Here is a 25,968-nt window from a genome sequence, read left to right on the forward strand (position 1 = left end):
CAGATAGATAGAGAGTACTTCCTGGTTCCTTCAAATTGGTTCCTCCCTTCCTTTTCAGAGGTTTGAGTCTGTGATATTCTCCTCAAGAACTTTCTCATTCATCCACTTTGACAGTTCTGTTCCTGGCAGATGGTTGAGAACCTGGCATAGACTTTTCTGTTGGTTTGGTTTTTCAATTCAGCACTATTACCAGTTTTCGCCTTTGTGTTGCTTTATCACCATATTATTTGAAAATCAGAAAGAGATACATCAGGGCCTGTCTCATTTGCCTAATATGACTACTCATTTCACCAAGATTGATATTTTTTAAATGATAGTGGATTTATGCTGAAACATAGAGATAGATGATGTTATTTTAGAAAAATGCTATCTACTAAGGGCTCACTATCTTATTTCACTCTTGAGAAGTATCAGGTTGTGATTTCCATTTTTTGTAAGAGAATTTATTATTTTCTATGTATGTTGTTACCTGGGTTGATTGTTGTATTTCTTATCTATTGACACAATGCTGCTGTGTAACAAACAGCTAGAAAGTCTCAATGCCAGATAATAACAAGTGCTCGTTGCTTGTGTGTCTGTGTGATTAGTGAGCATCCTACTCATCCTGGCTAGCTCACTCACAGACCTAGGGGGTGGTAGGTATCTACAGAGATGAGTAGGCACCTCTGTACTTCTCCACTTGGGCATTCTCCACCTAAGACAAGTGGACTCATCTGGGCATAGTTTTCTCACAACAAAGGCAGAAGCACAAAAGGAGACTGGAAACAGAATGCCTCTTGGGAGCTAAGCTTGAGACTGGCACATTGTCACTTCCACATATTCTGGCAGACAAAGTGAGTCACAAAGTTGGTCCTCATTCAGGAGGTGGACAGACAGCTTCTTTTTAGTGAGGAGAATTGCAAATGACATGGATAAGAGTGTGGATATTTGGAAGCAAGGAAAGAATGGGGCTGCTAACACAATCAACTTATTCAACAACTTTCCCAGCAACATGCTAAAGGAGTATGCATAGCAAAGTCTTTCAGACAGCGTTATGAATGTATTTTCTTATAATTTTTGTAAAACAAAACAAAAATTGGAATAACTTAAATGTTGGTTTATGCCTTGTGTTTTTTCCACATTGAATAGTAAGCACTTCCTTTAGAATAATACATAGTAAGTTTGAATAATTTGACTTAGGCCCTTAACCATAGCATCTCAGTTCCTATTCTTGGAAAAATGCCTGATGAACTTGGCATATAGGGAACAAAGAAGAAGAAGACTTTGAGTTACCATAGAGCTGTTGTAAATGGTTACCTGTAAAGCAATAGCCCAGATGGGCTGCTATCCCATGACCATAGATACAACAATTGCCCAGAATTCTCAGGCATTTAGGCATCCCACGTGCAAGCCAGAGGTCACACAGGAAGTGTTTCTAACTTGCTCCTGGGTCCTGATAATTTAACAAGATTGTGATCAAAGAGCCAGAACTCCACTGATGGCTGCATTTTGCTGGGATCTTCACTGCAGTGGAGGGCATAAAACTCATGGGCATCAACAATGGCCCGGTGAGAATTCATTCTGCAGCAGAGGGATTCACAGACACCACTTGGCTATTAATACAGGGGGTGTCCCTCAGGCATCTTGACCAATGAGTCTGTGGAGTTTTCAGTGAGTCGGTAGCTGTGCAGGGCCAAGGTTCTTGCTTGGAGTGCTTGAGAGAGGGAAGGTTGCCTCTTGCACTTAGATTTGGGGGATTAAATCCAAGAAAAGTTAAGATATCTCTTTCTCCTTCCGGGGCGCCTGGGTGGCTTAGTCGGTTAAGCGTCCGACTTTCGCTTAGGTCATGATCTTGCGGTTCGTGGGTTCAAGCCCCGCGTCGGGCTCTGTGCTGACTGCCAGCTCTGAGCCTGGAGCCTGTTTCAGTCTGTGACTCCCTCTCTCTCTGACCCTCCCCTGCTCACGCTGTCTCTCTCTCTCTCTCTCTCTCTCCTAGAAATAAATTAAAAAAAAAAAAAGATATCTCTTTCTCCCTCCAATTCTTGAGTCCCATGCTTTGTGCTTACGCCTGGCCCCCATATCTTCAAAGTCATTTTTTTGTTCAATGAATATTTACAGGATACCTGCTGTGTGCATGCAGGAAATATTCCAGGCATTGGGGAGATGGCCACCAACAGGAGAGACAAAGCCCTGCTCTCGACTCACCTGAGGAAGTAAAAGGGACCTGAGAGTCAACAAATAGATGGGTGCTCCAATTACAGATGGTTCTAAGGGTAATGAAAACATTAAAATGTGGGTAATGAGAGGACATGTAGCTGGGGCTGAGGTACTTTAGTCCTGGAAGAGCTCTAAGAATGCCAGTCAAGGACATTTTCATCTCTGTCCTGTCTGTTATTTGGCATGAATCTAAAAGATTAGTACATGATGGTAAAGAGATTGTGTGCATTGCCTAAAGGATTCACTATAAGTAAGGATCCCAAACTCTGCTTATAGTCTACCTTTCCCAGAAGCATTGGCAAGGAGGGCTTTTGTACCTCGGCTGACAAGTGGGCATTTCTGACAAATGTTTGTGGTAGTTAAGTGTCCTGATCAGCCAAAAGAAACATGTCCACAGCAGCCACTCCACATGGTCTGTGGAAAATTCTGCATTTGTACATGACATGAAGAGTTTGCATCTGCCCTTATTATTATTTTCTTTTTTTAAATAGTTTATTGTCAAATTGGGTTCAATATAACACCCAGTGCTCAACCCAAGTGCCTTCTTCCATGCCCATCACCCCCCTTCCCCTCTCCCCTACTCGCATCAGCCCTCAGTTTCTTCTCAGTATTCAAGAGTCTTTCATGGTTTGCCTCCCTCTCTCTCCTCCCCTTCTTCTCTCCCATGGTCCTCTGTTAAGTTTCTCCTGTTCCACTTATAAGTGAAAATATATGGTACCTGTCCTTCTCTGCCTGACATTTCACTCAGCATAACACCTTCGAGTTCCATCCACGTTGCTACAAATGGCCAGATTTCATTCTTTCTCATTGCCATGTAGTATTGTATAGATAAACCACATCTTCTTGATCCATTCATCAGTTGATGGACATTTAGGCTCTTTCCACGATTTGGCTATTGTTGAAAGGAGTGCTGCTATGAACATTGGGGTATGTATCCCTATGCATCAGCACTCCTGTATCCCTTAGGTAAATTCTTAGCAGTGATATTGCTGGGTCATAGGGGAGTTCTATTGTTAATTTTCTGAGGAATCTCCACACTGTTTTCCAGAGTTCTGCACCAGTTTACATTTCCACGAACAGTGTAGGAGGGTGCCCGTTTTTCTACATCCTCGCCATCCTACAGTCTCCTGATTTGTTCATTTTAGCCACTCTGACTGGCGTGAGGTGATATCTCAGTGTGGTTTTGGTTGGTATTTCCCTGATGATGAGGGACACTGAGCATCATTTCATGTGTCTGCTGGCCATCTGGATGTCCTCTTTGGAGAAGTGTCTGTTCATGTCTTCTGCCCGTTTCTTTACTGAATTATTTGGTATTATTTTCAGTTGACAGAAATTGAAAAATGGAAGTGATGACATCAAAGTACAGCTCATAATCTTAATGTAATTGAGACAAAGTGAAAACCTTGAAACATACTAAAAGCCGTGGGTCTTCTTGACTCAGACTTCCTCTCTCAGCTGTGCAGGCAAAGGACACACAGGGATAGTTTATAGTTGGTGTTCAAAGATGGCATGTATCATGCAATAGAATTTTAAATTTACTGGGGATAATGTTCTTTATATAAACTTTGAGTTTATTCCTTGAATTTTCAAACTTTTGACTGTTAAACATATCTTTAGGAATATTTCACTTATAAAAGCAGGACTGCCTACTAAATTCTACCCTATTCTGCAATGGGTTAAATATCATTACTGTTAGTATTTATTATCTTCCTTTACATATTGTATTTACAATGTGTCATATATATAAGAATACTGTATGTATATATATGATCTCTGTGTATATATTATATATGTATACATTATGTATATATATATCATATATGTATACATATGTGTGTGTGTATATATATATATATATAATTACAAATTTCTCTACCTTCTTTGATCTTCAGGAAGAGCTACACAACCTGAATAGCCTTTTAAAAAGTTGAATATACAGTATGTCATACTTTAAGGCAGAAGAGATGATACAGAGGTAGTAGAGTATAAGATTCTGTCTGCCTGAATCTGAATGCTGCATCTGCCTTCCAACAGCATTGTAAATGTGGTCAACCTCCTTACTGCTTCCTAGCCTTGGTTTGTTTATCTTCCAAACGGAAATGTTAATAACACCTCCATAATATGGTTATTAATTAAATGCATGAGTGTTCAAGGGCTGAGCATAGAGTGGGGTACAAATTAAACTCTCAACCAACATTACGTAAAGTACAGATACGACAGCATGCTGTCCTGAGCACTGAAATAATAAATCAAAATCCTTTTCTGTAGCATTTCCTAGTCCTCTATCCATCACTTCTCTACTTCTCCATCTTTTTTTTTTAATTTCTACTTTCAGCAGCCTCAAAGTGTGACTATTTGTAAAGAAAGGACATATTGAATGGTAGACACTTTTTCTGTCAATTGGCTGCCATCTTTCTCTGTTTTTTTTATCATAAGCATAAATTGCAGCCTTAGAGACTATATGCACTCTCTCTCTCAGTCAGAAAACAAAAAAGAAACAATGACACCTCCAAAAAAGTATCTACTAAGGAGTAATATTGCAGAAATCCTTAGCCAGTCATGTTTCTCACTGACCCTACCACTTTTCTTTAGAAATAGGAATGGAATTTTCAGGTTACAGAGGGCTATGGAAGTGGAGCTAAATATTGGTTAAATTCTCTCTCAGGACAAATAAAGTTTATTGAGAAAAATATGAAAAGTTGTGAGTAGATATTGGGGGTTATGCAAATGGGATTCAGTCACTCTGGCTTCTCTGCCCTTGGTCTATTTCCATTAACTAGGTTTGAGCTCTCAGTTCTGAATACTCAAATTCCCTCCCACAAGTATGTGCAAACCCTCAGGCCTCAAAATTTGGTCAGTTCATGAAAAAAAAAGTTCACTCCCTAAGCAGTCATGAATTTAGCCAACTTGCTAGAAGGTTTTGTGGCTCAGGGAGAGGTTTTGAAGTGCTGCACCCTTCTTGATCCCTCTGTAACAGCGCTGCTGGTGTAGCGATCTCATGCAAGATTCCCCTTCTTGATCCCTCTGCCCACCCCTCCTTTCCCGTTTCTTGCCTTTCTGTCCCAGTGGCACACAGACCTCTTTCCTTCCACTGTGTCATCTCTATGCTTACCTTTTGTACTATGAGAAGGCTCTCATGTCCTAGTTTTCACCATGAAAGGGTTTTCTCTGTTATTTCTTCCATAGGGAGAAGAGTAGTAATACATGTTTTTACCTTATTCTTCAAGTAAGTTGGGAAAAGAGCTTCTCATTCTGGCAGTATTATGCCATAATCAGAAGACAGGACAAGTATACTGGATACCCTTTTATAGATTCTTCCAGCATCATGTTCCCCTTCCAGTAATGCCCATGAAACACACTACACAATGTCACAATGAGTGTGAGTCCATAAACAATCTGGACATATTTGTGTTCCCGTTTGTATGGGTAACATTGAGAATAAGAAAAACAAAATAGTAATCTCAATTATTGGCCCTTTCAAGTGAATAGGGCCAATACCAAAATATGTAGGAACAATAAAAATTTTGAATATTTCCAGTAGAGATGTTTTTATTTTCTCCATAAAATTCATAATTTTAATAGAACTTCATTCTAATTTTGCCTTGTAGGCATCTTGTATGGATGTTGGGTTGTCAATATGCCATAAAATATGCCAGAATTAAAGTGTGAGGCTGGTTCTTCAGTTGTCTATAAAATCAGATGCTATGGAAAACTATACCAAAGAGCTAGGTGTTGACTTTGGATTATAGAATGTAATTCATTACTTAGAATGGTAACTAAAAGTGTTATGACATTTGGAAAGGACACACTTTCACCATTGGTAAGGGCCTTATAGCATATGTCTTCATGGCACTTGCATACTCTTTGTAGAGAATAATTTACTATTTATCTATGATTGCCAAATATGTTGACATTTTCCCTCACTGCTCTTCTTTTTGAAGTTGAAGAGTAGAACTTTTCTCAACCTGTTGCTTATCCATATGCTAATGAAGGACTACTTTACTACTTCACCTAGGTTAAATGAGACCAGCCCAACAGAACTGGCACATGCCTGGTAATTTACTAATGTTTTGATTAAGATCTGCAGATAGGAACAGAACTTTATCATGTTGCCCAAAATAGCAGAATATTCATATGGAAGGCTATCTTAAGAAAGCTGAGTACTGGGCTTCAAGAAAGGTGGAACATCGAAGGTTGGGAATTCAAGGTAACTTTAGAAATCTCAGGAGGAGGGACACCTGGGTGGCTCAGTCGGTTAAGCATCCAACTTCAGCTCAGGTCATGATCTCATGATTTGTGGGTTTGAGCCTTGCATCCGGCTCTGTGCTGACAGCTAGCTCAGAGCCTGGAGCCTGCTTCGGATTCTGTAATTCCCTCTCTCTCTGACCCTTCCCTGCTCGCTCTCTCTCTCTCTCTCTCTTTCTCTCTCTCTCTCAGAAATTTAAAAAAAAAAAAGAAATCTCAGGAGGAGATATACTTACCTCTTCATTTTTCTGATCCACCATTGAATGACTATAATGAGGGCTGGCAGTTACACAATTCCACATAATCCACAAAAAAATGCTCTTCCCTGAAGTATATAGTATATACCCTGATACCTTGCAAGGCCATGTTCTGCAGCCTTAGTGACCACTGTTTCCTCAACCATCTACTCTCTGCATTTTCTCTACCTCTATTATGCTTTCTCATGCCTCACTCTCCAATTTCAAAATGACATAACAATCCTTTAATTCATGAACTTGCAAAGTCAACTCTATTCTTGCCCTATCTTTAATTCACTTCCATTGAAGAGAATTCCTTTAGCTCCACTCTGCCTTTTAACTCAGGCCACATCATAGATTCTTGATCAAGTAATGGTTCAGTCATCTGTAACTGTGGTTAAGAAGGGGTGGAATTCTAAAGAAAAAGAGTATAAAACATAGTGGCTGAATTGCATTTCAACTGAGGCTTTGTGTAGGTTGGTTTTCCTAACAATGAAGCTGTAGACAGAGTTGGAAAAGAACCTGACATTTCTAGAAGTTATTTATAAATCTATAAGATTTAACTGTTGCATGATGGAGGCTTAACTGTCATTTGGGTCATGATATAAATTCCTTCCATGGCTGCATATGACCTCAAGGAAGGCTGACCCACTCAATTTTCATTCATAATCAATAACCAAATATTTTTTTTAAAAGATAGATGATCTCATGGTGAGAAACTCTGAAGCATTAGGATCCAATGCAACAGACAACTGTAATAAATAGGATAAAGCAGAAGCTTGGCTGAGAGTTCCAAAGTGCAGCCTATGATTCTGTAGGTACATAGACATTCACATGGAAAATCAAAGAATTCAATCTTGATCTAATCAGTGTTGTTACTGCACATAAGTCTTTTCCATGCTATAAAACTGTGCTATAAAAGTTGAAGACAAACTTTTCCTTAGAAACACCTTTCTCTGCCCTTGGTTATCCAAAGTCAACATGAATAATTTTATCAGATTTAAAGTTTTTATGTTGCTTTTCTTGATAAAGCTGGCCTATAGGATACTGAAAAGTTATTCATTCAGTATACATTATGAAATATGTGTAATCAAGTGTACTTGGGGGAAAGGAGGCCCTACATGGGCATTACTCATTATTTAGCTGGAAGCAGGTTTTCTGCTACATTTTCTGATACCATCTTTAACATCTGCCCTCATCTGTGTATTTCAGAATCACCACAACCGCAGCTTGCATGATGGACTTGAGGAGATACCCCTTGGATGAGCAGAACTGCACGCTGGAAATTGAAAGCTGTGGGTATCTGTACTTCTTTTTCATTCACTGTATTTTAGGCCTTGTCATTATTTGGTATCTTTCCCAAGGCATATATCATTTTCTTGCCATAGTTTTTAAATATATTAAATATAGGAGGTTTAATCCTCCACTGTGCTAATTTCACTGTTATGAGAGAGAGAGAGAGAGAGAGAAACAGAGACAGAGACTCAGTATAAAAGAGTTCTCCTGTCTAATAGGATTAAGAGAGTCTGCTTGCTGTGCTGAAATATAAGAAAGCAAGCACTCCTCATCTTGGTCCATTCAGTGAGAAGAGAACAAACACTGAGATGCAATTTTCTCACAATATGCTTCATCACACATGAGTGGATGTACTCCTGGGAAGCTGGGAAGTTGGAGTAAAACTCATTTTCCATCAGGAACTCAGCTTTACAAGCAAGTTATTCTTGCATTTTGGCAATTTTCTAAATTTTAAGGGATTCAGATACCTTATTGATAATTCAGTGCTGAATACTTCTTTGTGAGGGATGAAAACTGCAACTTTATTATCTAACAAACAAGTGTCCCTCCTGCTACCTGAACTACATCTCCTGGCATATCCAGATGTTGCTGTTGCTGTTGCTGTTGTTACTTATCCTGGTCTATCATAGATTGGATTATAATTAGTCTCAGTTAGATTTAGTCTTGTCAGATTTCTTTCGGGGGAAGACAAATGACTACAGTGTTACTGATGCATTTGTTGTAAGAAGTGAGTGTCTTTGTGATGAACCATACTACGAAGTTGTGCTGAGTGTACACATGTTTTCATCCTGTATAGAGCTGGCTCCACTGTGCTCCTCACTTCCACACTACATCACTGTCAAGTATTCTGAGAGCCATGCTTTCAGAAAGGGAAATCATGGCAAGTGATCCATAATGGAATCATCTGGGGAGATTTAGTATGGAGGACAGAAAGCTTAGCAGAAAGATGATTTCCCAGTAGTTGAAGGGCTATTTTAGAAGTCGAGTGGATTTTTTGTGGCCAGAAGGCACAACTCCTAGTGAGGTGATGGAAATTTCAGGAAGGCAAATTTGGGACCGAAGTAAGGAAGCAGCTACTACTCCAAATCTCTGAACACATACTGAGTAGCCTCAGAGAGTGCAGACTCTGTTACTGTGATGTTTGAACTGAAGGGGAGAATGGGCAGAAAGGTCTGTCATCAAAGAGATTTCCTCACAAAATGAGGAATCCTTCACTTCAGAGCCATTAGAGAAAACCCATAATTAAAGCATTTGAGAGGAAGAAGGGACTTTCTGGTGACCTGACTACACACATATACAAATGTTTTATTTAAGTCAAGATGGAAATGTGAAGTGTGAGCCCCCACACAAGGGGGAGGGGCACACTACTGGGCACAGTATGCTGTCTGAGCTGCAGCCAGAAGACCAGTGGTATTGGGCTGGGTGAGAGAGAGAGAGAGGATGTACTCACAATACATACAGGGGCTAGTTCTGTAGATTCTTAACATCCTTGTAAGGAGCTTGGATTTGTTTCACTAATTGTATTGGGAAACATCTGAGGGATTTAAGCAGAAGAGTGGCTCAATAAGATGTGTGTGTTATGAACAATTGTAATGGCTGCCAGATGTGAAAAGAATGTAAAAAAGTAAGAGAGAAGGGAGAAGCCAAAAGTTGTAATCACTATGTTCCAAGGAGAGAAGGTAGCAGATGGGACAAGGGAGATGACATTTGCCATGGAAAGCAGTCATCCCTATAGCTTTGGTCTATTTGTCAAATATTGAGTGTCTGCCTTATGTTGTATTACTCACTCGAGTAAAAAAAGTCTGTTATACTGATAGGGTTTTTTCTCTAGGTCTGAGTTTTAATCAGCTCTCCTAATAAAGTTAACTTAATCCTTTAGAAGTCTCTTGGGTGGTACCAGAAACATCAGACTTGATTGTCCTATCTCCTCATTCTGCAGAAGCATTGATTGATCGATTACAAGGAGCAATGTACATTATGCTAAGAGCTGGACTTGAAGCTATATTCCAGCTAATAAATACTTTCTTTTCTAAGGGCCAAGAGTATCCCAACCAAGTGCATTTCTAAAGATGGCAGACCTCATAGCCAGGAACACCTGATAAAGGCATCCAAAAATGCCAAGGAGGACCCTACTTTGCCCTGAGAGTTTCTGATGCTGCCAGACTTTAACTGGTTACATTCACCCTCAGTATTTTAACTTTATCATAGCTTTTGAGAGAAGTGGTCTTTCCAGAATTCCTTATACTTGAGTTTTCTTTTTTTTTTCTTACAACCACTTTCTTTAATGCTGTTAATATATATTTCAAATTCATTTCCATGTAACATGCAGTCCAACTCTATGATTAGGCTTTGCAAACAGAATTCTGGTGAGATCATTCAGCCTCCCCAGATCCTCTACTTCTCAGCACCAGTGTGATACAAATAAAACAGCAGAGGTAGTAACCAAAAATATTCATATGTTAGTTCTTTGATGATGCTTTTTCTCATAGATAAGCACATGAAACAAATCTACTTCAAATACAGGCAAGCTGTTATTGCATGTTATTAGTTGCAGTTTCTTTAGGCCTACATGTAAACAAAATGATGATTCTTCATTTCTGCCATGTCCCCACTTCTCTCTCCTGGCAGACGGCTATACCACAGATGACATTGAATTTTACTGGCGCGGCGGCGATAAGGCTGTCACTGGAGTGGAGAGGATTGAGCTCCCGCAGTTCTCTATTGTGGAGCATCGTCTGGTCTCGAGGAATGTCGTCTTTGCCACAGGTGAGTCCTGTGTCACTCACTGGCAGCCTAGGCAGTGTTGGTCTCCTATTGAAACAGTGCAACTGGCTCATAGAACTGGGTCATTCAAAGCTGTACTATCATCAGTATTTCATCATCTTCGGTGTTCCTTTTCTCTGTAGGTAAAGGGATTGGTAACCTTTGACGGGAAGGAAAGATCATCTCACAAGGAGTTGCACTCAGGAGAGGGTTACTGAGAGTTAAAAGACTAGGGTGAATTTAACCAACTCATATTTGGTAACATAAAGAACTCTCATTTCTGGACAGAGGCAAGTCCACTGATAACCTTAGAGGCAGACAGGAAGGGAGAAAGAAGAAGGAGAAAGATCTGAGGAAGTAGTGCTATTCCCCTCCTCACTTCTTGGGGTAGCAGTCAGCCTTGGTGGTCCAAGAAATTGGGCCACCCTAAGTTAGTGATGACTCTTGAAATATAATCATCTTCTCTTGATACTATCCAGTTAAGGTTGCCCCAGCCTGGGTTTCACTGTCATCTGTTTCAACTCTGATTAAGAAGATAATTTCTGGTCTCCTGTCTGTCCTTGATGAGGTTGCATTAAATTAAAACTATGCGTATTTTAACATTGTGCAGTGCTTTCTTGTTATTTTTGCATTCCTTCTAAAGTTGATATACTGTAATTGAAATAATAAACAAAAGTGCTTTGTAATCTGGAAGGTTTTATAAAGACCACAAACTCTGGGTTGAAAATGCTAAATGAAGACAGAGCTGGGCCTTCCACCTTGCTTTTCTCTTGTCAGTATAGCTTGAACAGTGACAAGTGGGTGGCAATTAGCTCCAGTTTTGTGAGAGCATTTATAAAGCCCAAGGAAGTCCTGCTCTTTCTGCCTGTTGCTTCTTGCTGGAATGTCTATGACCAGCAGCCACCAGCCTCTCCTTTGTCTGGTCACCTCTGACTCATTCTTTTTTTTTTTTTTTTTTTTTACAAATAGTTTATTGCCAAATTAGTTTCCACATAACACCCAGTGCTCATCCCCACAAGTGTCCTCCTCCATGCCCATCCCCCCACCCCCCCACATCCATCAGTCCTCAGTTTTTGTCAACATTCAAGCACCTCTGACTCATTCTTTAGCTTAATCTAGATGCCACCTCCTCTGGGAAGGCTTTTTGACTCCGCTCTGCTTACACACCTATATGCTTCCTTCCCAAGCTGGATTAAGTGGCTGCTCTGTGTTCCCACAATACTGCACTGACCTTCTAGCTCTGCTTTGCCTCTGACCTCAAGGATACATCTCCATTAAGAGGGGCCTATTCTGGTCATGGTTTACCCCCAACACCATCCCCACCTTGTATAATGCCTGACATGTCCTAGGCATGCAGCAATAGTCTCTGGATAAATGAACAATGAGTCAAGCACCAACTTCCCTCCTCTCTACCCCAGCTTGTAAGAACCAATAGGGAATGCAAATTTTAGACAAAATACTGAATGTTTAAAATACCAATATGGTTCCATTTTTATGCAGTGCCACTTTATCCTCTGTTGCAAGAGGTGCTACAGATATCCCTGTAGTCTCTGGAGGTACTTGCCTCAGATTGGCAGTAAGAGCCATCAAGTACATTGGCTTATTGTTAAGTAATGGTATCTACAGCCAAGAAATCTGCCCTGTGATGCATTGGATACAATGATTTACTGATTTTAGAACCAGGATTCAAATTATTCCATGCTACAGGTGATACGAGCAGAAGGTCCTCTCAGAACATAAGGGTAGTATTCTATCAATGAAAAAATCTGCCCAAGCCTGTCTTGGTCTTGATAATCGCCATTGTGGCCAGTATGCTTCTTTAAGAATCTTTTACTGCATTTTCATGCAGCCTCATCAGAAAGATGTATGCAGTGCTTCCACAGGGAAATGCAACCATTTAGAATGGCCTTCCTGAATCTTCTACCTCAAAACCACTAAGGGGCCATTTTTTTTCTAGATGCAATCTTTGTCTTTCTTTGAAGTATTTATATGGTAAGAAAGTATCCCAAATAGATACTTCTGATGTGGGGGATAATATTTAAACTATGCATAGAGCACTCAGCCCATCAATATGAAGTACAATGTCTTATTTCTAACACTTACTAAGTTCTGGCGTTCACAAGATATAAGACAAGGGCTCTGTATCAGTCAGTTACAAACCTAGCAACCTTCAAAGAGCTTGCACTTTATATTGTTTGTCAACTATATTTCAATAATAAGTTTTTAAAATAGAGATTGCAGTTTAAAATTATCCTAATTGGCCTATTCATAAAGAAGTAGCATAAGCTACATTGTTTGACATTTATTCTAAAGTAAATGTTACACTGTTTTCCTTTCCACAAGTGTTCTTAATTAGTGAGATTTTGGTCAGTCAACAGGATTGATCAGTCAGTCAGACTACAGAACCGAAGAATTCTGTAGCCTGATAGAATTCTCAAAAAAGAGGTTAGTTAAGAACAAACACTCTGGAACTTTATTTGGACCAGGAAGAGTCCATGATGAGGATTGAATGTGATGTTTTCCACCTCTACTTCCACCTGGAGGTAAACACAGGGCAGCCTCATGAATCTGTAGGGCAAGAGGAAAGCTGGACTCAGGGAGGCAAACAACACACATAAAGTGCAAAAATTCAGGAGATGTTCATTCTCAGTATTATGCAAGTGAAATTTTTTACTTTTACCCTCTTAGCCTCTGTCCTGCTGATTTGGGGAACTTATAGAAGGTCCCTTGCAGTGATTTCCCACAGGAAGCTGTCCTAGTCCATCTCTAGGTTAACATGAGGTTTAGGTTAACTAACATGAGGTTTAGGTTTAAGAAGAGACACATGTAAATGCAAGTTATAAATATTCACTCAGCAATTGGCATGAACTAGGTGTGGGACTGTGCCTGGTGTCAAGGAGAGAAACAAGGAATGCCTGGTCCCCTGGGATCTCTCATTAGGCCTTCATGTTCAACAATATTTCCCTAATGATGTCACATAGCCCATTGTGTAAAGGAGTATTTAGTGGGAATTAAACCACAATAATTGAACTCACTTAAATATGTTCAAGAGACAGTATGTCCAGGGTTTAAAAACACAGATGCTGGAGAAGTCCTTAAACTTACTAGCATTGTGACCCAGGGCAAGTTATTTTACCACTTTGAATAATAGGGATATTAATAGTAACTATTTAGTAGGGTTGTCAAGAGGATTACATAAGTTAGTATAAACAAAAAGCCTAGAATAGTGCCTATAGTAAGCACTTATTAGTTTTCATTAACTAAAATGTGTGGGATCAAGAATGAGGCATATTCTGAGGAGTCTGAAAATAGATAATCTAGCAGCTGACCAGATCTTTGTATATTAGAAAATTTATGTCATTCTTCTCCTGGATGATTGGGCTCCTAATTGCTTACTAGAGGATTTTAAGAGTAAGGATTGTCTTTGGTTCATATTTGCATCCCTAAAACACTCCAGTGCCTAGCCAACTCAGTAGTTAGAAAACTGAATGGTTATTGAATGGAGGAGAGGAAATCTGACCATCATTACTAATTATGTGAATTCTAATTGAATGAATTGTCTCTGCAAAAGAAATATTATAAAATTAATGATATTATATATTCAAATATTTAATGTACTAAAATATTATGTATTTTTTTAAATCCATATTAAAACCTCTTTTTACCTGGGGAGGAAATTAAGTACACCTTTGCCTAGAAAAAGGGAGTCATGTTTCATAGGTGTGTTTTATTTTATTTTATCTATTATTTTTTGAGAGGTGGGGAAAGGGGCAGAGGGAGAGGAGGAGAGAGAATCTTAAGCAGGTTTCATGTCCAGCATGGAACAGGACACCAGGGTTCAATCTCACTGACTTGAGCCAAAACCGAGAGTTGGACACTTAACCGATTGAGCCACTCAAGCACCCCCCATAAGTGTGTTTTAAAGAAAGCAAAGAAATGACTGAACTAGTTCATATCAACAAATAATTATTTAGTTCCTACCATTATTCAACAAGTAGTTGTTTTTTTTGGAAAAAAATCAAACCCTTTAAACTTGAAAGAAAATAAAGCAAGTCTGCATTACTCTAACTTCTAACCATAATGGCATACTATATTATAATTTATAGCACCTTGTTTTAAGCATTTTCCACTAAGGTCCCTTAGAAACTGGTAATAGACAAGTAAATTGGCCCAAGTTAAAATTTAGGAAAATTGAAGCTCAAGAATGATAACAATTTGGAGTGTCAGTCAGTTAAGCATATAACTTTGGCTCAGGTCATGATCTTGCAGTTCGATTTCTAAGTTCAAGACCTACATCAGTTTCTGTGCTATTAGTAGAAATCCTCTCTCTTTGCCCCTTCCTTACTCTCTCACTCTCGCTCTCTCAGAAATAAACAAACATTAAAAATGATAATAATTTGATCAAATTTGCATTACAAAGCTAGAAAGGAGACAATCTCTAAGTTTCTTAACAAATAAGAACCCCTAATACATTTTTGACAAAGACTTTAAAAACTAGCCTTTTTTCTCCTGGGTTTCAGCACCAGCAAATAAATAAATAAATAAATAAATAAATAAATAAATAAATAGACTAGCCTTTTTAAGCTTTATTTGAAATTATCATTTCCCACAATTTTATATATTAATGGTATAAGGGTTCTTACAAAACAGGTGAATACATAGTCGGGATGACAAACAATGAACACAGTACCTGCCTTTAGAGTCTGTGCTACTCTCTCCTTGACATGCCTGTGTTAACGGGTCATGTGTTCTTCTTTTTTTTTTTTTTTTTACAAATAGTTTATTGTCAAATTGGTTTCCATATAACACCCAGTGCTCATCCCCACAAGTGCCCTCCTCCATGCCCATCTCCCCCCTCTCCCCCACATCCATCAGTCCTCAGTTTGTTTCTCAGTATTCAAAAGTCTCTCATGGTTTGCCTCTCTCCCTTTCCCCCACCATTTCCCCCCTTCTTCTCTCCCATGGTCCTCAGTTAAATTCCTCCTAATCCTCCTATACGTGCAAACATGTGATATTTGTCCTTCTCTGCCTGACTTATTTCGCTCAGCATAACACCCTCAAGGTCCATCCATGTTGCTACACATGGCCAGATTTCATTGTTTCTCATTGCCATGTAGTATTCCACATGACCCAAGGGATACGGATCATGTGTTCTTGATGAACAGTGCTTCATGCAGGTTTTTAAAAACTGATAATGGGATTGGAGACCTCCAAAATCCTAATCCAGGGCCCTACAGTTGTTTCATCCAAACATGCAGAAATCCTTGGTGACAAGAAATGTGCCTCTGGGTTCCTATTCATCCTGCACTTTGTTTCCAGATTAGTAACTAAACAACACTCTTTGCATGAAACTATTACCCAGCTCCAAATGCTTTGATGACTGCCCTTTGTCTGCAGCATAAGATTAAGACTCCTTGACCTTGAATCCACATGTAGTACCAACCTGTGTCTTCAGTTTAGTTCACAAATGTTCCCAGTATGAAGCCTTCATGATAGTTGTTGCATCTAACTCTTTAACTCTTCTCGAAGCATGTGCTCCTGCATTCTGCCTAATGATTTTTACTTCTGCTACAGCCTCTATTTGATATATCTTCTTCCTTTTTTTCCTATCCAAATCTGGTATATTTATCAATGGACAGTTCAAACACCAACACCTCCACTTGGCTTTCCTTGAGCCTAACTGTCAATTATCTTTCCTTTGGAAAACTTGGTATCACACACGAACTGTATCATTCCTTTATCAACTGTCAAATATTATTAAATTCTGTCAAATATTATTACCCTGACTCTCAGTTATGTCAGGCATGCAATAAATATCTTTTGAATTAATTTTTTGGTTCATAAATTGAACCAAATATTAAAATATTGAAAATTCAATATTTTCATAAAATGCCCAAATCCAAAACATAGATTCTTCTTGAAAGTCAGAAAAGAGGGACACAGGGGTGGTTCAGTTGGTTTAAGCATCTTACTCTTGATCTTGGTTCAGGTCAGGTCATGATCTCACAGTTTGTGAGTTGGAGCAGGGCATCAGACTCCTCTCTGACAATGCAGAGACTGCTTGAAATTCTCTCTCCTCTCTGTCCCTCTCCTGCTCTCTCTCTCAAAATAAATAAATAAACTTACAAAACAAAGAAAGTCAGAGAAGAGAAAAAAGAAAATGAATTATTTTGATTAAGCTCATTGTATGTCATTCACTATTCCAATCTACTGGATTTCCTGGAAAGTCCTAGATTTTTTACAAGTATTCCTTCTTAATCCTGAATTATATTTAATTGTTTAATATTAAAGCATAATTGACACACATTGCTGCATTAGTTTAAGGTGTACAACATGATTTGACAGCTTTCTATACATTATACTATACTTACAACAAGGGTAGTTACCATGTCACCATATAACATTATTACAATACCATTGACTATATTCCCTGTGCTGCACTCTTCAACCCTGTGACATATTCATCCCATAACTGGAAGTTTGTTCCTCTTAATCCCCTTCACCCATTTTGTCCATCTCCCTCTCCTTCCCTTCTGGCAACTACTAGTTTCTTTTTTATATTTATGTGTCTGTTTCTGTACTGTTCGTTTGTTTCTTCATTTGTTTCTTTTTTAGATTCCACATATAAGCGAAATCATGTAGTATTTGTCTGTCTTAATTATTGCAAATAGCAAGATCTAATACTTTAAAATATTTTTTATTTAATTTTTTTTAACATTTCCCTCAGGAGAGGGGCAGAGAGAAAAGGAGAGAATCCCAAAATAGGGCCTGAATTCACAAACCCTGAGATCATGACCTGAGCTGAAATAAAGAGTTGGTTGCTTAACTGAGTGAGCCACCCACAAGCGCCAAGATCTCATACTTTTTAGTGAAAAAGTATAGGGGTGCCTGGGTGGCTCAGTCAGTTGGGCGGCCGACTTCAGCTCAGGTCATGATCTTAACAGTTGATGGGTTCGAGCCCCACCTCGGGCTCTGTGCTGATGGCTAGCTCAGAACCTGGAGCCTGTTTCAGATTCTTATCTCCCTCTCTCTCTGACCCTCCCCTGCTCACACTGTTTCTCTTTCTCTCAGAAATAAATAAAACATTAAAAAAATTTTAAATGAAAAATTATATAAAGTGGTTTCTCAAATTATTCTCTGACACCTACAATCTTTAGGTTAACTCAAATCTGAAAACATGCATGAGTAAGGCTTTCTAAGAAAGAGGAGGCCAGATTAAAAGGGATACAGAAGAACAAAGAGAAACAATACAAGGCGGGGGGGGGGGCGATCATCTCCCTTCTGCAACTTGATACCTAGATATGAGACCGCATGGCATTTTCTTTCTCCTTTAACCATTAAAATAAATAGATTAACTATAGTCAATGTATTTCTATTTAATTTGTCATCTACTTCTGTAAGACCCATTAGGGATATGGTAGAATTTCAGAAAATACTGACAATGTATTTTTAAAATAAGTGCAAACTAAATTAGTCTTTAAAATTCTTTTGACTGAAATTTGAAAAAAGATTGGCCGTCTTCATAAGCCTTTAGGAATAATGTAAGAAATTTTTGCTGAATCTAACTTTTAAACCTCCTCTAGATTGACAATTCTTAATCATTTATAAGTTGGGGTCTAAAACATTCTCTTAAAAATATTTAACAAAGCATTTTTCCTAGAAATAGTTAGAATTCTTCTCATGCTTTATAATTTTATACAAAGACATATATTGTTAGATTTTTTTTACTTTAATGATAACTTTTATAACTTTTCTGTATGAGCACATATAGAAAAATACTTAAAATATAAATGTAGAGTTAACTGAATTATCAGAAAGAGAACAATCATATAACCTCAATCAGGTCAAAAAGTAGAATATTACCAGAGCCCCAAAATCTTCATATGACTCCCCCTAATGTCCTCACTTCCCTCCTTCTCAAAGGAAACTACTACCTTTTCAAAATATAATAAATTTTGTGTTTTTGAACCCTATTTAATGGGATAATAGAGTTTGAATTAATTTGTGACTATCTTCTTTAACTGAACATTATGTTTATGAAATCCATCCATGTCACTGTATTTCACTTATTTTCCTTGCTATATTACTATGCAATTACACCACATTTTGTTTATCCATTCTACTGTAGGTGCAGATTTATGAATAATACTATTGTGGACATTCGTGTGTGTGTGTGTGTGTGTGTGTGTGTGTGATTATATGCACACACAAACATTGAGTGTATACCTGGAAGTGTAATTGTGAATGTTCAAGCTTAATGAACATGTCAAACTGTTTTCCAAAGTGATTCTGCCAATTTATGTTCATACAAGTAATGCATGAGTGTTCTTTTTGCCCACATCCTTGCTAACATTTCACACTGAAGTCACTCGCTGGGTGTTGAGTGGTATTTTGTGTTTTTTTTTTTAAATAGAATTTATTGTCAAACTGGCTTTCAGACAACACTCAGTACTCATCCCAACAAGTTCTCTCCTCGGTGCAAATTACCCACTTTGCCCTCTCTTCCATCCCCCATCAACCCTCAGTTTGTTCTCAGTATTTAAGGGTCTCTTATGGTTTCCCTTCATCTCTCTCTATTTGAAACTATTTTTCCCCCTGGTCCTCTGTTAAGTTTCTCAAGATCCACATACGAGTGAAAACATATGATATCTGTCTTTCTCTGACTGACTTATTTCACTTAGCATAATATCCTCCAGTTCCATCCACACTGTTGCAAATAGCAGAATTTCATTCTTTCTCATTGCCATGTAGTATTCCATTGTATAGATAAACCACATCTTCTTTATCCATTCATCAGTTGATGGACATTTAGGCTCTTTCCATGATTTGGCTATTGTTGAAAGTGCTGCTATAAACATTGGGATACAGGTACCCCTATGCATCAGCATTCCTCTATCCCTTGGGTAAACTCCTAGCAGTGCTATTGCTAGGTAATAGGGTAGTTCTATTTTTAAGTTTTTGAGGAAACTCCACACTATTTTCTCGGATTAATAGTGAGACTGAGCACCTGTCTTTATTGGTTATTTGGAGATCCTCTTTTGTGAATTACTTGTGCAAGTCGTTTTTGTGAATTATGTCATTAATTTGAGTTATTTATAAATATTAGATGGAAGCTGGCTTTAGGTCACAGTGTGTTACAAAAATGTACTTTTAAGCATAGACACTTACAGTCCAATGCAAATGATTTTTTTGAATGGTGTGAAGTATGGATCAGGTTTTATTATTTTCCACAGCATCATTTGCATTAGAGCAACAAATTTGTCATAAATTGTATGTGCATATTTCTGCTTTTTAACTTTATATTCTGTACCATAGGTTTATTTATCTATCTTGTACTCTTAACTCACAGAGTTAATTACTGTAGCTGTAAGTAGAGCAGATCCTTTATTTACTAGTACAATAGACTTTACTATTTACTCTTTATTTATTATTGACTTGATTATTTTGGGCCTTTTATATTTTCATGTCACTTTTATAATAAGATCATGAATTTTCACCCAAAAAGTGCTCTGGCTTTTTATTAGGAATATATTAATTTGGTGAACAAGCACATCATCATATTTTTCCAACCTGTTTATATTATATCTCCATTTTTTGTTACAAATAGTTTATTGTCAAGTTGGTTTCCATATAACACCCAGTGCTCATCCCTACAAGTAACTCCCTCCGTGCCTATCTCACACCTCACCCCCCACTCCCATCAGTCCTCAGTTTGTTCTCAGCATTCAGGAGTCTCTCATGGTTTGCTCTCTCCCTTTCCCCCACTATTTCCCACATTCTTCTCCCCCATGGTCCTCCGTTAAGTTCCTCCCAATCCTCCTATACGTGCAAACATATGGTATTTGTCCTTCTCTGCCTGACTTATTTCGCTCAGCATAACACCCTCAAGCCCCATCCATGTTGCTACACATGGCCAGATTTCATTCTTTCTCATTGCCATGTAGTTCCATCATATAGATAAACCACATCTTCTTGATCCATTCGTCCGTTGATGGACACTTAGGTTCTTTCCATGTTTTAGCTATTGTTGAGAGAGCTGCTATGAACATTGGGGTACATGTATTCCTATGCATCAGCATTCCTAAATCCCTTGGGTAAATTCCTAGCAGTGCCATTGCTGAGTCATAGGGCAGTACTATTGTTAATTTCCTGAGGAATCTCCACACTGTTTTCCAGAGGGGCTGTACCCGTTTACATACCCACCAACAGTGTGGAAGAGTGCCCGTTTCTCCACATCCTTGCCAGCATCTAGAGTTCTCTGATTTGCTCATTTTAGCCACTCTGACTGGCGTGAGGTGGTATCTCAGTGTGGTTTTGATTTGTATTTCTCTGAGAGGAGAGATGCTGAGCATTGTTTCATGTGTCTGTTGGCCATCTGGATATCCACTTTGGAGAAGTGTCTGTTCATATCTTCTGCCCATTTCTTTACTGGGTTGTTTGCTTTTCGGCTGTGAAGTTTGGTGAGTTCCTTATAGATTTTGGATATTAACCCTTTGTCTGATATGTCATTTGCAACTATCTTTTCCCATTCAGTTGGTTGCCTATTAGTTAAATAGATTGTTTCCTTTGCAATGCAAAAGCTTTTAATCTTGAAAAGGTCCCAATAGATAATTTTTGCTCTTGATTCCCTTGCATTTGGGGATGTGTCAGTAAGAAGTTGCTTCGGTGGAGGTTAAGGAGGTTGTTTCCTGCTTTCTCCTCTAGGGTTTTGATGGTTTCCTGTCTCACGTTCAGGTCCTTTATGTATTTTGAGTTTATTTTAGTGTATGGTGTGAGAAATTGATCTAGTTTCATTCTTCTGCATGTTGCTGTCCATTTCTCCCAACACCATCTATTTAAGAGGCTGTCATTTTTCCATTGGAAGTTCTTTCCTGTTTTGTCAAAGATTAGTGGGCTGTATACCTTTGGGGTCAGCTCTGAGTTATCAATTCTGTTCCATTGGTCTATGTGTCTGTTTTTGTGCCAATCCCATACTGTCTTGATGATGACAGCTTTGTACTAGAAGCTTAGTCTGGGATGGTGATGCCTCCCATTTTGGTTTTATTCTTCAATATTACTTTGGCTATTCAGGGTCTTTTGTGATTCCCTACAAATTTTAGGATAGTTTGTTCTAGTTTTGAGAAGTATGCTGTGCAATTTTGATTGGAATTGCATTGAATGTGTAGAATGCTTTGGGTAGTAATGACATCTTAACTATATTTATGAGCTTTATTATTTATAAATATAAATATATTTATATTTATCCATGAGCATGGAATGTTTTCCCATTTCTTTGTGTCTTCATCAATTTATTTCATAAGTTTGCTATAGTTTTCATCATACAGATCTCTTATATCTTTGGTTAGGTTTATTCCTAGGTATTTTATGGTTTTTTGTGCAATTGTGAATGGGATCAGCTTCTTGATTTCTCTTTCTGTTGCTTCATTATTGGTGTATAAGAATGCAACCGATTTCTGTACGTTGATTTTGTACCCTGCAACGTGGCTGAATTCTTGGATCAGTTCCAGTAGGCTTCTGGTGGAGTCTGTCGGGTTTTCGATGTAGAGTATCATGTCATCTGCGAAGAGGGAAAGTTTGACTTCCTCTTTGCCAATTCTGATGCCTTTGATTTCCGTTTGTTGTCTGATGGCTGATGCTAGGACTTCCAGCACTATGTTAAACAACAGTGGTGAAAGTGGACATCCCTGTCGTGTTCCAGATCTCAGGGGGAAAGCTCTCAGTTTTTCCCCGTTGAGGATGATGTTAGCTGAAGGCTTCTCATAGATGGCTTTGATGATGTTTAAGTAGGTTCCTTCTATCCCAACTTTCTCGAGAGTCTTTATTAAGAAGGGATGCTGTATTTTGTCAAATGCTTTTTCTGCATCTATTGACAGGATCATATGGTTTTTATCTTTTCTTTTATTGATATGATGGATCACATTGATTGATTTGCGAATGTTGAACCAGCCCTGTAACCCAGGAATGAATCCCACTTGATCTTGGTGGATGATTCTTTTGATATGCTGCTGGATTCGATTTGCAAGGATCTTGTTGAGAATTTTTGCATCCGTATTCATCAAGGATATTGGCCTATAGTTCTCTTTTTTTGTTGGATCTCTGTCTGGCTTGGGAATCAGAGTGATGCTGGCTTCATAAAATGAGTCCGGGAGTTTTCCTTCGACTTCTATTTTTTGGAATAGCTTGAGAAGAATTGGGATTAATTCTGTTTTAAATGTCTGGTAGAATTCCCCAGGGAAACCATCAGGTCCAGGGCTCTTATTTGTTGGGAGATTTTTGATCACTGATTCGATTTCTTCACTCGTTATGGGTCTGTTCAGGTTTTCTATTTCTTCCCGTGTGAATTTTGGTAGTGAGTGTGTGTTTAGGAATTTGTCCATTTCTTCTAAGTTGTCCAATTTGTTGGCATATAATTTTTCATAGTATTCCCTGATAATTGCTTGTATTTCTGAGGGGTTGGTTGTAATAAGTCCATTTTCATTCATAATTTTGTCTATTTGGGTGCTCTCTCTTTTCTTTTTGATAAGCCTGGCTAGAGGTTTGTCAATTTTGTTTACTTTTTCAAAAAACCAACTCTTGGTTTCATTGATCTGTTCAATTGTTTCTTTGGTCTCTATGTTGTTTATTTCTGCTCTAATTTTTACTATTTCTCTTCTTCTACTGGGTTTAGGGCGTTCTTGTTGCTCTGCCTCTAGCTCCTTTAGGTGAGCTGTTAGATTTTGGACTTGTGCTTTTTCTAATCTCTTGAAATAGGCCTGGAGAGCAATGTACTTTCCTCTTAGGACTGCCTTGGCCGCATCCCATAGATTTTGAATTGTTGTGTTTTCATTTTCATTTGTTTCCATATATTTTTTAATTTCCTCTCTAATTGCCTGATTGGCCCATTCATTCTTTAGTAGGGTGTTCTTTAACCTCCATGTTTTTGGAGGTTTTCCAGACTTCTTCCTATGATTGATTTCAAGTTTCAAAGCATTATATCTGAGAGTGTGCATGGTATGATCTCAATTCTTTTATATTTATTGAGGGCTGCTTTATGTCCCAGTATGTGATCTGTCTTGGAGAATGTGCCATGCGCACCCGAGAAGAAAGTAAATTCCCTGGCTTCAGGATGTAGACTTCTAAATTATCCGTCAGATCCATCTTGTCTTATGTGTCTTTCAAATCCATCATTTCTTTAGTGATATTCTGTCTGGTTGACCTATCCATTGCTGTAAGTGGAGTATTAAAGTCCCCTGCTATTAGCACATTCTTATCTATAAGCTTGATTCTGTTTGTGATTAATTGTTTTAAACACTTAGGTGCTCCCATATTCGCTGCATAGATGTTTATGATTGTTATTTCTTCCTGATGGATAGACCCTGTAAGTATTATGTAATGCCCTTCTTCATCTCTTGTTATTGTCTTTAATTTAAAGTCCATTTTGTCTGCTATAGTATAGCTACTCCGGCTTTCTTTTGATTTTCAGTAGCAAGATATATATTTCTCCATCCCCTTACTTTTTATCTGAAGGTATCTTCCAGTCTAAAATGAGTTTCTTGTAGACAGCATATAGATGAATTTTGTTTTTTTATCCATTCTGCTACACTATATCTTTTGATTGGATCATTCAGCCCATTTACATTCAGTGTTATTATTGAAATAAGTGGGTTTAGAGTCTTTGTATCCTTTGTAGGGTTCATGTTTGTGGTGGTGTCTCTGGTTTCTTTGTGCCTTGCAACATTTCCTTCAGAGCATCCCCCTCAGGATTTCTTGTAGGGCTGGCTTAGTGGTGTCAAATGCTTTCAATTTCTGTTTATTTGGAAAGACTTTTATCTCTCCTTCTATTTTGAATGACAAGGTTGCTGGAGAGAGGATCCCTGGCTGCATATTTTTTTTCTGTTCCTCACATTGAAGATCTCCTGCTACTCCTTTCTGGCCTGCCAAGTTTCAGTAGATAGGTCTGTCACCACTCTGATAGGTTTCCCTTTGTATGTTAGGGACCTTTTCTCCCTAGCTGCTTTCAAAAGTCTCTCTTTGTCCTTGTATTTTGCCATTTTCACTATGATATGTCATGCAGAAGATCGATTCAAGTTATGTCTGAGGGGAGTTCTCTGAGCCTCTTGTATTTCAACGTTTACTTCCTTCTCCAGGTTCGGGAAGTTCTCTGCTATAATTTGTTCCAGGACTCCTTCAGCACCTTTCCCTCTCTCTTCCTCTTCTGGGATTCCTATGATACAGATATTGTTGCGTTTGACCATATCTCTGAGTCTCAAATTCTTCTTTCATGTTCCTGGATCAGTTTGTCTCTTTTTTTGTCAGCTTCTTGTTTTTCTATAATGGTGTCTTCTAAATCACTTATTCTCCTTTCTGCCTCCTCAATCCTTGCAATGGAGGCCTCTAATTTATTATGTATCTCATTTATCGCATTTTTCAATTCATCATGCCTATTGTTATTTTCCGTATTTCTTGTAGCCATAGTTTCTTTGATGTCCCCTATGCTTTTTTCAAGCCCACCTATTAATTTTATGATTATTGTTCTAAAATCTTGTTCAGTTGTGCTTCTTATATCTGTTTTGAGCAGTTCATTGGCTGTTAGTTCTTCTTGGAATTTCTTTGGAGGAGAGCTCTTTCTTTTCGTCATTTTAGTTAGCTCTCTGTCTGTTGTTAGTTTTAAAAACTTGCTATGCTCTCTGCACCCGTGAGCGCTGCTGAACCCAAGAAGACTCTTTAACTGTCGAGGGCCTATCTTTTTGGAGAGTGTTTTTTGAGAGGTATCTTTTGTTCTCTCTTGTTGAGACCTTGGTTATTTTATTTTCCTACTCGTAGTGATATTTGGAACTCTCCACCATGTGTACTTTGCCTTGTTTCTTGAGGTAGTCCTGGAGACTAAAACAGACTGACAAACACACAGGGAGCAGAGGACACAAACGCACAGACAAATCCAACTAACAGGCAAACCGAGAGGGAAAACCAAAAAGTTAAGAGAAAAGACGGAGGAGGAATGGCGAATAATAGAAAAATTTTAAAATACATAAAAAGGTCAAAAAGAAGAAAAGAAAAGGAAAAAAGAAGAAAACCAATGGACAAAGAACAGTTTAAAGCATATAACCGGATTTTCCAGCTACAATTAAATTGCCGGGTGTATGCAGTGATGGTGAAGAGCTTAGAGAAAGAGAAAGAAGAGAGGGCGGGGATGAGGCAAAATTGGAAATAGAATGAACAGGCCAAAGGGATAAGAAGCTTTTTTCAAAGAGCT

General features: G+C 38.4%; 1 protein-coding gene across 1 annotated transcript in view; it reads left to right on the forward strand.

The window, feature by feature from the left end:
* The window catches only part of GABRB3 (gamma-aminobutyric acid type A receptor subunit beta3), a 73,004-nt gene that overhangs the window by 18,031 nt on the left and 29,005 nt on the right, over positions 1-25,968 (forward strand). Inside the window, exons 2-3 of the mRNA XM_039224345.1 lie at positions 7,890-7,972; positions 10,602-10,739. Of these exons, the coding sequence (XP_039080276.1) occupies positions 7,890-7,972; positions 10,602-10,739 (221 nt within the window). The remainder of the gene's footprint in view (positions 1-7,889; positions 7,973-10,601; positions 10,740-25,968) is intronic.

The sequence above is a fragment of the Hyaena hyaena genome, unplaced genomic scaffold (assembly GCF_003009895.1).
Source record: "Hyaena hyaena isolate Hyena2069 unplaced genomic scaffold, ASM300989v1 scaffold_1623, whole genome shotgun sequence".
Lineage (NCBI taxonomy): Eukaryota > Metazoa > Chordata > Mammalia > Carnivora > Hyaenidae > Hyaena > Hyaena hyaena.